The sequence below is a fragment of the Saimiri boliviensis genome, chromosome 11 (genome assembly GCF_048565385.1).
Source record: "Saimiri boliviensis isolate mSaiBol1 chromosome 11, mSaiBol1.pri, whole genome shotgun sequence".
Lineage (NCBI taxonomy): Eukaryota > Metazoa > Chordata > Mammalia > Primates > Cebidae > Saimiri > Saimiri boliviensis.
The window spans coordinates 60,190,985-60,205,821 of NC_133459.1; the positions used below are offsets into that span (position 1 = coordinate 60,190,985).

General features: G+C 41.8%; 1 protein-coding gene across 9 annotated transcripts in view; it reads left to right on the forward strand.

The window, feature by feature from the left end:
- The window catches only part of PATJ (PATJ crumbs cell polarity complex component), a 430,121-nt gene that overhangs the window by 128,359 nt on the left and 286,925 nt on the right, over positions 1-14,837 (forward strand). For all 9 annotated transcript variants that reach the window (XM_074380917.1, XM_074380918.1, XM_074380919.1 and 6 more), the window contains exon 21: positions 7,902-8,025. In XM_074380917.1, the coding sequence (XP_074237018.1) occupies positions 7,902-8,025 (124 nt within the window). The remainder of the gene's footprint in view (positions 1-7,901; positions 8,026-14,837) is intronic.

A 14,837-nucleotide genomic window follows, 5' to 3' on the forward strand; every position in this document is an offset into this window, starting at 1 on the left:
GTTGATGCTCTTCACAATATAATTGTTACTGGAAAGAGGTCCCGATTCAGACGCCCGGGGAGGGTTCTTGGACCTTGCACAAGAAAGAATTTGAGTGAATCCATAGAGTAAAGTGAAAGCAAGTTTATTAGGAAAGTAATGGAATAAAAGAATGGTTACTCCATAAACAGAGTAGCCCTGAGGGCTACTGGTTACCCATTTTTATAGTTATTTTTTGATTATACGCTAAACAAGGGGTGGATTGTTCATGCCTCCCTTTTAAAACCATGAAAGGTAACTTCCTGACATTGCCATGGCATTTGTAAACTGTCATGGTGCTAGTGGGAGTGTACTAGTGGGGACAACCAGAGGTCACTCTCGTTGCTACCTTGGTTTTGGTGGGTTTTGGCCGGCTTCTTTACTATAGCCTGTTGTATCAGCAAGATCTTTATGACCTGTATCTTGGGCCAACATGCTCTCTTATCCTGTGACTTAGAATGCCTTAACCATCCGGGAATGCAGCCCGGTGGGTCTCAGCCTCATTTTACCCAGCGCTATTCAAAATGGAGTTGCTCTTGAGGGACTATGTTAAATTCTCTTCCTAGGTCCACAAGGGGCATAGATTCAAAGGCAAGAACTTCCCAGCGCCATCCACATCCATGCTTCCATCCACTTCCCCATCCCGGAGCCTAGAGTTTTTTAACTTTCCTGGGCGCGGGCTAGGTAACAGCTCAGGTGGGCTTCCTTTGTTTAGAAAGCCAGCCACAAGCTCTGAGGGAGGAGGCTTTGATTGCGGGCCAGTATCAGAGTTGAAGATCAGTTGCTCCGGAGGAAGTTTGGAAAAGCTCCTCTCACTGGACGAGAACTTGAATAGGGCGAGAGTAACTCACGGGTTAAAATCGGACCTATTTCCTTTCCTATAGGCACTCCCATCTTCGGATCCTCTCCCATGACAGCATGGGAGCTCTCTCTGTCTCTATTTCTCTTTCTCTCTCTCTGCCTAATAAATTGCTTTTCTGCAAAGCTCTTTGGGTCCGATATTTACTCGAATGAGCTCACCGTGCCACCAGGGCCCCTTCCCCATTCTTGGGTGAGTGAGGCCCAAGGATGGGAAAACACATCCGATCCCGGAACAGTGAGCATCTTGGGACGCAGCTGCCGCCCTGCTCCTGTCACCTGGTTCCACTCTGGTTCAAGTGCCTCTGATATACCACTTCCTCTATTGTTCGTTAAAGTGTTAAGAGTCTGGTTTAAAACAACAGTCAGTGCTTACAGTTGAAAATGCATATGCTGATTACTAAATCTGTGTTAAATTTCCCAGCTTCCCTCTTTTTATTTCCCATTACTGATTCAGCCATACTTGCTTGTTACTGCCGTTTTCTTCCATAAAAAGAAATTTTCTGTTTATCCAAATAAAAGGCAACCTGAAATATCAGCTTATTTTACTGTGTACACTTTTAAGGCTAGAGATGAAACAGTCAAATGTATATTTATAATATTTACTCTGGAAGTTTCAACATTCGTATTTTAAAACCTGTAAAAATGTTAATGTTTTGCCAATTCTCACATAGGCAGTGAAGGTAACCTCTGTAGGCTCCCCAAATTGGCATTGAATGAGACTGTTTCAGTCCTAGTGTTTCTTGCCTGAACAGTATTTTGTTTTCTTTAAATTAATATATGTGCTTTCTTAGGGTATTGGCTCTTTCCCTCTCTTCCACAGCAATGAACACTTACATCCACTGATCAGGATGGGCTTGAATCTTTATTTGCCCCCCTCGTATTGCTGATGGACCCTTGTGATAATTTATCTGATAATATTATCTAATATTGTAAGCTCTAAGAAGATTTTAAAAACACATTCCAATCCCTTACAAATATGTAATTCCCAATACTCTTCTAGAGGGTGCCCTCCCAAAGGGTGAAGGAACATTGTTATTTCTCTCTTGGTTTGATACCCATTTTGGGATATAGATGTCAGCTATATTTGTGGAGGGCAAATAGTACCTAATTACTTCAAAGTTTATGTTTCTCTTCCACTCTCATACTTCATTTTAGCTGAAGAGTAAAAACACTAAAGGCCTATAGATTTGGGTTTTAAAAATTATGGTAAAATACACATGACACACAATTTACCATTTTAACCATTTTCAGGTGTGTAGTTCAGTGACATTAAGTACATGTATATTTTTGTGTTAACATGGCCACCATGTTGTTACAGATCTTCTTATCCCATACTGAAACTCTACTCATTAAACAATAAACTTCTCTTTCTCCTCTCTCCCCATCCCCTGCCAACCAACCACTGTTTTATTTTCTGTCTCCAAGAATTTGACTATACTGAAGCAGCTGAAAAAAGTGGAATAGTACAATATTTGCTCTTTTGTGTCTGGCTATTTCACTTAGTATAATATCTTTAAGATTCTTATATATTGCAGAATGTGTCAGAATTTCCTCCATTTTTAAAGTTGAATGGGCCAGGCGTGGTAGCTCATGCATGTAATCCCAGCACTTTGGGAGGCCAAGGTGGATGAATCACTTGAGGTCAGGAACGAGACTAGCCTAGTCAACATGGCGAAACCCCGTCTCTACTAAAAATAGAAAAATTAGCCAGGCATGGTAGTGTGTGCCTGTGGTTCCAGCTACTTGGGAGGCTGAGCTAGGGGGATAACTTCAACCTGGGAGGCAGAGGTTGCAGTGAGCTGAGATGGCACCACTGCCCTCCAGCCTGGGCAATAGAGCAAGACTCCATCTCAAAAAAAAAAAAAAAAAAAAAAAAAAAAAAGCTGAATAATAATTCCTTGTACGTATATGTCTTGAAGAAAAAACTTCTCCTCTACCCTCTATTTTGTGCCTGGAAGAGTGCAAATTAAACGGATAGAAGGCATTAACAGGAGAATAAAGGTTTATTTATACACATATGAATGCAACAAAAGCAGCAAGCTCACTAAGTGATTAAAGTTAGAGCTTACATATGTAACTTATGGGAAAAGGGAGGGCAGAGAAAAAGCTATGAGAACAACAACCGGGTTTAGGAAAGACAAATGGGTTTTCAGGAGAGCAAATGGAGGTAACATTCTTATTATGTTGATAATTTTTTAAATGCAGGTGCCACTGATCCCTCTCTTGGCTTATTGCCATTCCTCAAGTGCGCATTTATGTAGTAGGCTTACTTTCAGTGTCCCTGGGGGTTGACCCATCTCAAGAGGGAATGTTTGATAGCCTCATTTTCTAGAACTTGCTGCTTTTAGTCACATAAGGGAAGCTCTGAGAAGGCTTTGTTCTGCAGCCGTTACATCTAAAATGTCTTTCGTTTATAATAATCTTCATACTGAAGCAGGATATTTCCCTTACCCCTTCGTGGGATTTGCAACAGGGGTGCCCTGTTTACTCAGCCCACCACTCTCCTCGACGTAGGGAGCATGTGAGCAAACAAGGTGAAAACTGGAGTACATGAGTAGTCTGACCGTTTTGGTGCTGGCAGGGTTAAACTGCACTCACTCGGATCTGCAGCGTTAACCCTTGTGGGAGGGGAGCACTCGGTGAGTGGGTGCCGGAGCCAGGCACCAGCAGGAGCAAATTCTGTGCAGGCCCAGTGGCAGCATCTAGGAGAGATGCCTGTGACCCCTGAAGCCCCAGAGAGCCTGTTACAGTGCCCTTTTAGCTCTGCCATCTGTGGATGGCATGTTAACAGTTCAGTGGGCCCTTTGCCTTTTCACATGAGGTGGCTGCCCTCTGCCAGCGAGGGCAAAGGGCCAGTGTGACAGCCTTTTGTATCCATACTTGTGGCTCCTGAGCTCTTGTCTGGTATCCAGGAAAAATGAGGCTGCACCAACAAATTGAAGGATGGTAAATTCGGGGATTTTATTGCCAATAAAGTAGCTCTCAGTAGGAAGGGGAGCTGCAAAGAGGATGGGGAGGTGGGTAGGTAATCTTCCCCAGAAGTCCAGCCGTCTCCAGCTGGATTCTTTGAAGTTACACCATCAAGCCATCCCTCTAAAGTAAAGCCGCTTCTTTCTGATGTCCACCTGTAGTCCCTGACATCCAGCTGCTTCTCTCTGCTGGCTGAGTCTAGGGTCTTTATAGGCACAGGATGGGGCAGGACGAGGCCATGGGTCATTTAGGAAAAGGTAACTTTTGAGCTGGAAAACAGGGATAGAAGTTTTCACTTTAGGCCATGGTTTTAGGCTTGAGGGTGGGATTTTTGTCAGGGTCCTACCCGTAAATTTCTCTGCCTCTTGTCCCTGTCAATACCAACTCTGAGGTTCCTATAGGTCTGCACTGTATTTACCATATTCTGTTTTTCCATTCATCTGTTGAAGGATATTTAGGTTGTTTATACCTTGGACCGTTGTGAATAATGCTGTTAGGAACATTGGTATATAAATATCTGTTGAAATCCCTGCTTTCAGTTCTTTTTAATGTATACTCAGCAATAAAATTGCTGGATCATATGCTAATTCTATATTTAATTTTTGGGGAACTATACTGTTTTCTACAGCAAACAGCTGCACAGTTTATATTTCCATTAGCAAAGCACAAGGCTTCAAATTTCTCCACAGTCTCTCCAACACTTGTTTGTTGGCTTTTTGTTTGTTTCTTAGGAGTAAAAAGTGCTATCTTGTGTTTTGGTTTGCATTACCCTAGCAATTAGTGATATTGAGCATCCTTTCATGTGCTTATTTGGCCATCTTTATGTATTCTTTAGAGAAATATCTGTTCAAGTCCTTTGTCCATTTTTTTAAAGATCTGTTTTTTTTGTTTTTTTGTTTTTGCCTGAGGGTTATTTACCTAAGAATAATTCTATGTTCTTATTTTCTTCTCTTTTTAGGAAAAAAAAAATCTTCTCTATTTCAAAAGAAAAGAAATTCATGTTTATTTAATTTTTAATTTTTTTTTTTTTTTTTTTGAGACGGAGTTTCATTCTCCTTACCCAGGCTGGAGTGCAATGGCGCGATCTCGGCTCACCGCAACCTCCGCCTCCTGGGCTCAGTCAATTCTCCTGCCTCAGCCTCCTGAGTAGCTGGGATTACAGGCACGTGCCACCATGCCCAGCTAATTTTTTGCACTTTTAGTAGAGACGGGGTTTCACCATGTTGACCAGGATGGTCTCGATCTCTTGACCTCGTGATCCACCCGCCTCGGCCTCCCAAAGTGCTGGGATTACAGGCTTGAGCCACCGCGCCCGGCTTAATTTTTAATTTTTATATTGTTTTGAAGCTGAGTTTCACTCCTGTTGTCCAGTTCGCAGTTCAATGGCGTGATCTCAGCTCACCGTAACCTCTGCCTCCCGGGTTCAAGCAGTTCTACTGCCTCAGCCTCCCGAGTAGCTGGGATTACAGGCATGCACCACCATGCCCAGCTAATTTTTTTTTGTATTTTTACTAGAGATGGGGTTTCTCCATTTGGTCAGGCTAGTCTTGAACTCCCGACCTCAGGTGTTCCACCTGCCTTGGCCTCTCAAAGTGCTGAGATCACAGGCATGAGCCACTGCACCTGGCCAGAAATTCATGTTTATAAAGATCTCATCTATCATACCCAATGTATTGAAATCCCAGATTTGGGTATCAATTCTCCTTCATTTACTATTAACAGAATTGCCATTAACTTTGTTTAAAAAGTCCAAATGGCCCAAAATTACTGTAACTTTCTTTTTCTTAAGTGCTCAGTTCCTTCCATCTCCTCCTTACTCTTTTCTGTAAGAAGTTCTTGCTTATTTTATTCTAGGCCACTATGTAGTCAGATCCCCTTTCTTATCCCTGTTTAATATTTGCGTCAAATTCTGTGTTCCTTAGGCTCCATTGGGTATCTGATATAGTTACATATTTACCTGAGGTGAGCAAAAATCACCTGGTGGCCAGCAAGCAGACCGTCTGGAGGCAAAACTCCTTATCTGAGGAATTTAGAGGTATAATGAGGAGAGCAAAGATCACCTGGTGGTCATCAAACAGGCCATCCAGAGGCAAAACTCTTTATCTGAGGGTTTTAGAAGCAATTAGACTTTCCTGTTATCTAATGCCAGCATCTGGTTACCAGGTTGCTTTCCCAAAATTTATAAGTAGCTAGAATTTCTATATATCTCCTGAACGCATGTGTATCAAAACTCATTGTGCAGCCTTTGCTGACATCAAGGCACCAACATGTCTACAAATGTAATCGTCTATCATGACCTAAAAAAATAATATGGTCTAAATTACCCTTAAGCTTCTGCTTTAAGGTCTATAAATACCCCTAAGGAAAATCCACCAAGGCCCACTCAGTCCTCTCTTGCTGAACTGCCTTGCTACAGTGTTCTTTCTGTCTAATAAAACTTTACTTTTCAAACCTGTACCATGATCAGTAAATTCTCTTTACTACCTGCGTGCCAATCACTTTCTGTTGCTGGGGCTCTGCCACCTTGCCCAGCATTACCAAATTAGTAATCTACTTTGGAAAGTTGGAAGCATTTTGCATACCAGCTTATGAAAGATCCTTCTCTTACCATTGAAGTCTGACCACTTTACAGAAAAAGTAGACCATTGTGAAAGGTAAAATTCACATTTTGTTTTGAACAACCAAAATTCCAACAATAAAGAATAACATAGTGTTATGTACCTTAAATGAATTATGGTGTATTCCTACGGTGGCAATAAAATAGTCATTTAAATTTATACTTATAAACTTTTTTTATTATTTATTTATTTACTAAGACAGGGTCTTACTCTGTTGACCAGGCTGGAATGTCATGATCATGGCTCACTGCAGCCTCACTCTCCCAGGCTCAGGCTATTTTCCCTCCTCAGCCTCCCAAGTATCTGGGATTAGAGACAGGGCTTTGCCATGCTGGCTGCGGTGATCAAGTGATCCACCTGCCTCGGCTTCCCAAAGTGTTGGGATTATAGGCGTAAGCCACCATGCCTGGCCTCTTGGGCCTGTTTTTTTTTTGAGACAGAGTTTCGCTGGAGTGCAATGGCGCGATCTCAGCTCACCGCAACCTCCGCCTCCTGGGTTCAGGCAATTCTCCTGCCTCAGCCTCCTGAGTAGCTGGGATTACAGGCACGCGCCAACACGCCCAGCTAATTTTTTGTATTTTTAGTAGAGACGGGGTTTCACCATGTTGACCAGGATGGTCTCGATCTGTTGACTTCGTGATCCACCCGCCTCAGCCTCCCAAAGTGCTGGGATTATAGGCTTGAGCCACCGCGCCCGGCCTGGACCTGTTTTATAAGATGCTGCTAATCCCGTTCACCAGGGCTCTGCCCTCATCACTCTATCACCCCACAGAAGTCCCCACCTCCAAATATCTTCACCTTGGGGGTTAGGATTTTAACATATGAATTTGTGGGGTCAGAAGGAACATAAACATTTTAGCATTCTGTAAGATTATGACTTTGGAAAACCATAAAAGACTTGTATATAAAAGCAAGATGGGAGGAAAATGCAGTTAACTTATCGACAGCACTTACTGTAGGTTTTAGGTTTGGGTAACTACCTAGTCACCAGGCAGATAACAGTGCTAACAAATGCTTAGAGCTATGAAAATTCATCACATCTTTTGGAGTCAGCAGGGAAGCTGTTTATTTGTAGATACCAGAGCAATACAATCAGGAGGCTGTGTGTATCAGTAACTAACGTTGCTTGACTTGATAGACCTTTTAGTCTTCTACCTTGGTAAATGTTTATTTAAATTCACTTACTAATGTTTATAAAACAGTTTTTTTGGTTAAAAATCTAGAGCTTGGAATAAACAGATTTTACTAGCCTGTACTTCTGCAGATATGGTTACCAGCATTTGTTACTGCTTACCACAGTATAAACTGAGACTTGAGAATGCCTGTTTGCAGCATCAGTTTTTTCAATATCATTATTATTTGGGTTGAACAACTGTGCAGTATTACGTTTTTTTCACAAAGTACTAACGCAATTCTATTTTTCTTCCTCTCAAGATGAATGAAAATTTTGTCATGGAGTCCCTACCATCTGTACCATCAACTGAAGGAAACAGTCAGCAAGGCAGATTTGATGACCTGGAAAATTTTAATTCATTAGCAAAAAGTAGTCTGGATTTAGGTTTGTGGCTTTTGTTTCTCATAAACACAAATTATATTATTTTGCAATTTCTCAGTTTTATGTTTGTATACATGAATTTCATTGTCATGTTTTTATTCATTGTGATGTTTTAGATTTACATCTGCTTATTAATTAATCTGCTTCAGAATACCTGAAAGAATAAACATGCCTCAGATTCCAACTTAGAGTTTTCAGATTCTGTTTTCTGAGACGGCTACATTTTCTCTGCCTCATGTTGCATTTTATTAGCGGTATGGATTGAAACTCAGTCTGGTACCTTACGTCAAATCTGAAATAAGTCTCTACTAATATATATTAAAATCTCTGATGCTCTTGAGTAATATTGTTAGCTCATTTAATGGGACTGTTAAATATTAATAAAGAGGCATATTTTAAAGATTTATGAAACATTTTTATAGCCATATATTACAGTCAATTTTAGTACATTAATAACTTAGTTTCCATAAAAGAATTCTAAAAGTATAGTGCCTCTCCCTGCCTCCCCTCAATATCGATTCTTATATATGTTTTAAAACTTGACTTTAAAAAAGAATTTTCCTTCATGTAACACTGAAATAGCGAATGTTATTATAAAATTGACATCCCTAGGGAGATTGTTAAATGCTTTCATAGCACTGGGATTTATAGAGTCATTGTTGAGGATTTATGCTGTCCTTCACTTGTTATGACTAATTATAAGTCTTTCTCTGTGTTGTATGGTAATATGTTGTAAGGGGAGAGAGGGCTATAGAAAGTGATGTAACAGTTTTATGTGAATTAGGATTCTGTTAAGTAAATTCTGAAAAATGAAATACTTAAGGCTAAAAATTGAAGGCATCTCTGAGACGCTAACATACAGTTTCCTGTAGGTCAAAATCGCATGGAAAAACAAAAAGAATATAGATACTTAATTTTAAATATCTAAGATTAGATGAATCTACCCAAGTTTTCAAGATCATGATTAGGAGAAAAATGGGACTTGCCACCCTGCCCTCCCCCAAAGTAAAGCTCTCCAGGTATATTGCTTTCTAAAATTCACCACATTTCTTATAGTTCTCTATTAAATAGTTGGAGAAGATTTATAGCACAAATGTTTGAGTAAATGAATAAATAGTATCTGTTTCAGTACTATCAATACCTTAGCAAACTATCAATACTATAGCAGACTATGACATCCTTTTGGACCAGATGAGTCTTTTGGTTGGTGTGGGTACCTGTGCATTGTAGGATGATTAGCAGCATCCCTATCCTATAACCCTAGATGCCAGTGGCACACCCTTTCCCAGTCATGATGAAAATCAAAATGTCTCCAGATATTGCCAAATATCCCCTTGTTTATACGGTATAAACCACTGGTTTATGGTGTCAAGATCAAAAGAAATAGACTAGCTATATGGCCTGGTGTTTGGGTGGAGGAGCAGTGGAATAAGAGGCAATCACCTCTATGGGAGGTGATTGTATCATGAAGGCAGATCTCTCCACTCTGTTCTCATGATAGTGAGTGAATTCTCAGGAAATCTGATGGTTTAAGTGTGTGGCACTTCCCGCTTTGCACATGCTTGCTCCCTCTCCTGCTGCCATGTGGAGACATGCATGCTTCCCCTTCACCCTTCTGCCATGATTGTAAGTTTCCTGAGGCCTTTCTAGCCATGCTTTCTGTACAGCCTGTGGAACTGTGAGTCAATTAAACCTGTTGTCTTTATAAATTACCCAGTCTCCGGTAGTTCTTTATAGCAGTGTGAGAATGGATTAATAGAACTTTCATTTATCCTGGAGCATTTATTTTTTAAAAAATTCTCTGTTTTTCTAACCTCCGTACCTCTGTTATGACCATTACCTGACAACTGCAGAGACCCTAAAGGACTCAATCTTTATCATGGGCTCCTGGGTTTCTTGGTGTACTTGGTGGACAGCTCTGTAAAGTATAACTGTGCGAAGCACTGTGACAGGTGAGAAATGTGTGTCTGTGCACCGACAGAGTCCATGGAGGAGGCAGTGGGTCCGAGGGCACAGGTCGCCTTTGTGTGGAGCAATTCATGAAGTTTTAAACTGCACTAACTTGTGCAACTGAGTGGTGTAGTTTAACAGGCTGCTTTTTCCAGTGTAGCTGGATGGGACGTAACTCTGTAAATAGAACCAGTTCTGTTCTGAAAACTCTGGTTTTAGGCCATTCCTGCCTGAGTGCCAATACTGCCCTGATCTTTCCTCCTTAGTGGGGAGGAGGTAGACATGGGCAAAGCTAGAACTGTGGAGCAGTGCTTTGATTGTCATGTGGGAATGGAGGCCCTAGTGCATGGGAGCAAAGGGGCGTGCGGGGATGAGGGAAAGGTAACTGAGACTTACTTTAATCCCACCTGACCGTGACAGTATTTTCTCCCCGTATCTGCGACATTGCCAACTGATTCGACCCTGATTCCAATGATAGTTTATTAGAAAATTTGTTTAAGATGAATGCATGGAAAGAGTCTTGGTGATGATTACAGGAAAAGTTTTAGGCTGGGTATGGTGGCTCATACCTGTAATTCTAGCACTTCGGAGGCCAAGGCAGGGGGATCACTTGAGCCCAGGAGTTTGAGACCAGCCTGGGCAACACAGGGAGACCCCATCTCTGTTTTTTAAAGTTTTAAAAGAGTATCTATATTGCTTAATCAGAGGTCATTTATGATTTTCTACTAAGGCAAGTACCCCAAATGTACTATGAACTTTAAGGTACACAATTCATCATATTCTTTTTTTTTTTTAATGGTGAAAATATATACATATATTTAGAATTAGCCAGCTGGACTCAGTTTAGATGATCCCAATTTTGTTGGCAACATCCAAAACATCGTCATCAGGAGCCAGTTGAACATATGCCTTCTCTCCATCAGGCCGAATCAGGGTGTTGACCTTGGCCACATCCATGTCATAGAGCTTCTTCACATTCTGTTTGATCTGGTGCTTGTTGGCTTTAACATCCACAATGAACACAAGTGTGTTGTTGTCTTCTGTCTTCTTCATGGCGGACTCAGTGGTCGGCGGAAACTTGATGATAGCATAGTGGTCCAGTCTGTTTCTCCTGGGGGCACTCTTCCCAGGATATTTGGGCTGCCTCCGGAGTCGCAGTGTCTTGGGCCGCTGGAAGGTGGGTGATGTGTGGATCTTCTTTTTTTTTTTTTTTTGAGACCGAGTTTCACTCTTGTTACCCAGGCTGGAGTGCAATGGCGCGATCTTGGCTCACCCCAAACTCCGCCCCCTGGGTTCAAGCAATTCTCCTGCCTCAGCCTCCTGAGTAGCTGGGATTACAGGCACACGCCACCATGTCCAGCTAATTTTTTGTATTTTTAGTAGAGACGGGGTTTCACCATGTTGACCAGGATGGTCTCGATCTCTTGACCTCGTGATCCACCCGCCTTGGCCTCCCAAAGTGCTGGGATTGCAGGTTTGAGCCACCACGCCTGGCCGGATCTTCTTTTTTTTGTGTCTTTGGACACCTTTCAACACTGTCTTCTTGGCCTTTAAAGGCTTCGCCTTGGCTTCGGCTTTAGGAGGGGCAGGAACTTCCTTCTTTGCTCTCGGTGCCATCTTGTGAAAAGGATCCCATCATATTCTTACAAACATGATAAGAACAATTGGCTGAGAACAATTAATCAGATTCTTATAAACATGGTAAGAACAATTGGCTGAGAATTTATAGTGAATTACTGTGGTACATCCTACGCGTGATTAGTGGGCTTATGCCACCGTAGGTACAGGTCTCTAACATAGGCCGTAGGACTCTATGCACAGGTTGCCCTGGTGATTCTTTTTCTCAGGAAATGGGGTCATGGCACAGATGGCATGTTGGATAAATTCCCACATTCCAGGAAATTCGGAGGGATTGTCAGTATATTGGATGAAAAGAGCTAAGATCCAAAGTGACCCTGATGATGTAGAATGAAGCCTCCATCAAATAAGATAAAATTTGAAAGAAGAAGAAGAAAAGTTTGAAACTGTGCTGTTTGGACCCATAACCTAACTGTCCGCTTCTCAGATGGGAGAGACGTTGTTGGTAATTTGTTTCCTATCATTGCAGAGTTCTTTGGTGTGGTGAGAAGAACAAATAAGGCTCACAGGACTTAGGGTTTTAGAATTTTTCATGTTTTTTGAAGCCCAACTACTTCTGGGTCCCATTCTTTTGCTTAGTATATAGCTAAGCAACAGTGCTTTTTGTAGTGGCAAATCAAAATATTGGTAAAATTCCATCTTTTTCAAATCAAGCCTCCTCCTCATGCTGTTCCTTCTACCTAAAATGGTATTGCAGATTTTTATGGGACTGATTCCCTATCACCATCCAGGTTTTTTACTATCATCAATTTTTTTTCCCTCCCCTCCCTCTTTCCTCCCCTCCCCTCCCCTCTCCCCTCTCCCCTCTTCCGTCCCTCCCTCCCTCCCTCCCTCCTTCCTTCCTTCCTTCCTTCCTTCCTTCTTTCCTTCCTTCCTTCCTTCAGAGTCTCACTCTGTAACCCAGGCTGGAGTGCAGTGACACGATCTTGGCACACTGCAACCTCCACCTCTCAGGTTCAAGCAATTCTCCTGCCTCAGTCCCCTGAGTATCTGGGATTGCAAGTGCACACCACCACACAGGGTTTCAGCATGCTGGCCAGGCTGGTCTCAAAACTCCTGACCTCAAGCAATCCACCTGTCTCACTCTCCCAAAGTGCTGAGATTGCGGGCATGAGCCACCACCCCCGACCAAATACTCCATCTAAAGTAACCTGTTTCTTTCTGTTCCTACCTGTTGCTTTATTTTCCTTCTTAGAACTTACCATGTCCTGAATCATGCTGTGTTCATTCTGTGTCTCTCTCCACTAGAATGTAAGCTCCCAAGAATAGGAACTTTGTCAGTTTTGTACACTTAGCTATCTCTAATCCCTAGAATAGTTCCTGGCAAGTAGCGGGTGCTCTATAAACATTCGTTAAGTGAATTTGTGAATGCGTGAATGAAGAACAGCCACAGAATGTTGGATACACTTAAAGGTATTTTTGTAGCATCAGCTCCTTCCCCAGATAGCCACAGAAGTAAAATACTTAAAGTTTTGTGTCTTCTCACATTTATTTGATGGGAAACAAAACAAAACATAGAAGGTGCATTAGAACTTCCTTCTTTGTTATATATATATGTGTATATATATATGTATATATATATATATATACACATACATACATACACACATATACGTATATATACATATATATACATATATGTATGTGTGTATGTGTATATATATTTGTAGAAAGTGATTTATTTAAAGAGAGAGAGAAATGGGAAGGAAAGAGAAACAGCTAACTCTCACACTAAGTGAGAGAATGCAGAAAGATGGAATCCAGGAGAAGAAAGCAGCTTCCACATTGAGTGGAAGGGAATAGAGAGAGATGGAGTTTAGGAGGGGAAGACAGGCTTCCACGAGAGAGTGTGGAAGAGGACTCCAGAGGGGAAATCCAGGAGAGAGAAAGACGGCTTCCACAAAAGGAGTGTTCGCGGAAGGGGATCTGAGCATGGAGTCCCCTTTGTTAACATTTTCTAGTTTAAGCTCCACCAGATATTTTTTTTAATCCATAAAAGGTATGCAAACCAGAAAATAGATGTCCACAATCTTGGTAAGAGTATACACTTGATTTCTTATCATTTGGATAAAAGCTACGTTATTATTACTAAACCCAGTACAATAGTATTTCATCATCTTACACACGTTTGAGCTTTCAGTCATACTTTAATAACATAATATGTAATATTTTAAAATAGTTTTTCTTCCAAGAACATAGTGTTCAAAGAAATACATTGCAGGAAAAACTGTTTTGGCCACCATGGTGGCTCACACCTGTGATCCCAACACTTTGGGAGGCCAAGGCAGGCGGATCACTTGAGGTCAGGCGTTCAAGACCAACCTGGCCAACATGACAAAACCCTGTCTCTACTAAAAATACAAAAATTAGCTGGGTGTGATGGTGCACACATGTAATCTCAGCTACTCAGATGGCTGAGGCATGAGAATCTCTTGAACCCCATGAGGTGGAGGTTGTAGTGAGCCTAGATCACACCATTGCACTTCCAGCCTGGGCAACAGAATGAGACTCTGTCTCAAATAAAAACAACAACAAAAACCTATTTTAACTGTGGTTCGTGGTTCCTGTGAAGCTGCCCCCATAGGCCGCAGGATAAGGCTTCTGAGCGGACAGGTGAAATTCAGGGTCCTCCCCAGCATACAAGGTCCCCACGGCTGGGCTCTCCTGGATGTCTCCACTGCCTGCTTTATGTATTCTTCACTCTGCACTGAGCTGTGCATGCTAAACTCTTCCAAACATCATGCTTTTCTCTGTCTTTCTAGAAAATAGAGAACAAATAGTGCCTTAGGTTTCCCTATGCTTTGCACAATACCTTGTAGATAGATTTAGATAGATTTAGATAGATTTTATTTTATTTTATTGGTTATTTTTTGATACAAGATCTCTCTTTGTTGCCCAGGCTGGAGTGCAGTGGCACAATCTCAGCTCATTGCAACTTCTGCCTCCCAGGGTTTAAGTGATTCTCCTGCCTCAGCCTCCCGAGTAGCTGGGATTAGAGGTGTGTGCCAACATGCCTGGCTAAGTTTTATATTTTTAGTAGAGACAGGGTTTCACCATGCTGGCCAGGCTGGTCTTGAACTCCTGACCTCAGGTGATCTGCCCGCTTCGGCCTCCCAAATTGCTGGGATTACAGGTGTGAACTATTGCACCTGACCCAGTTCTAGGCTCGTCATTTACCTTGTTTGACTAGGCACAATTATTTTAGGTTCCCTGTTTTTATCGTTTGA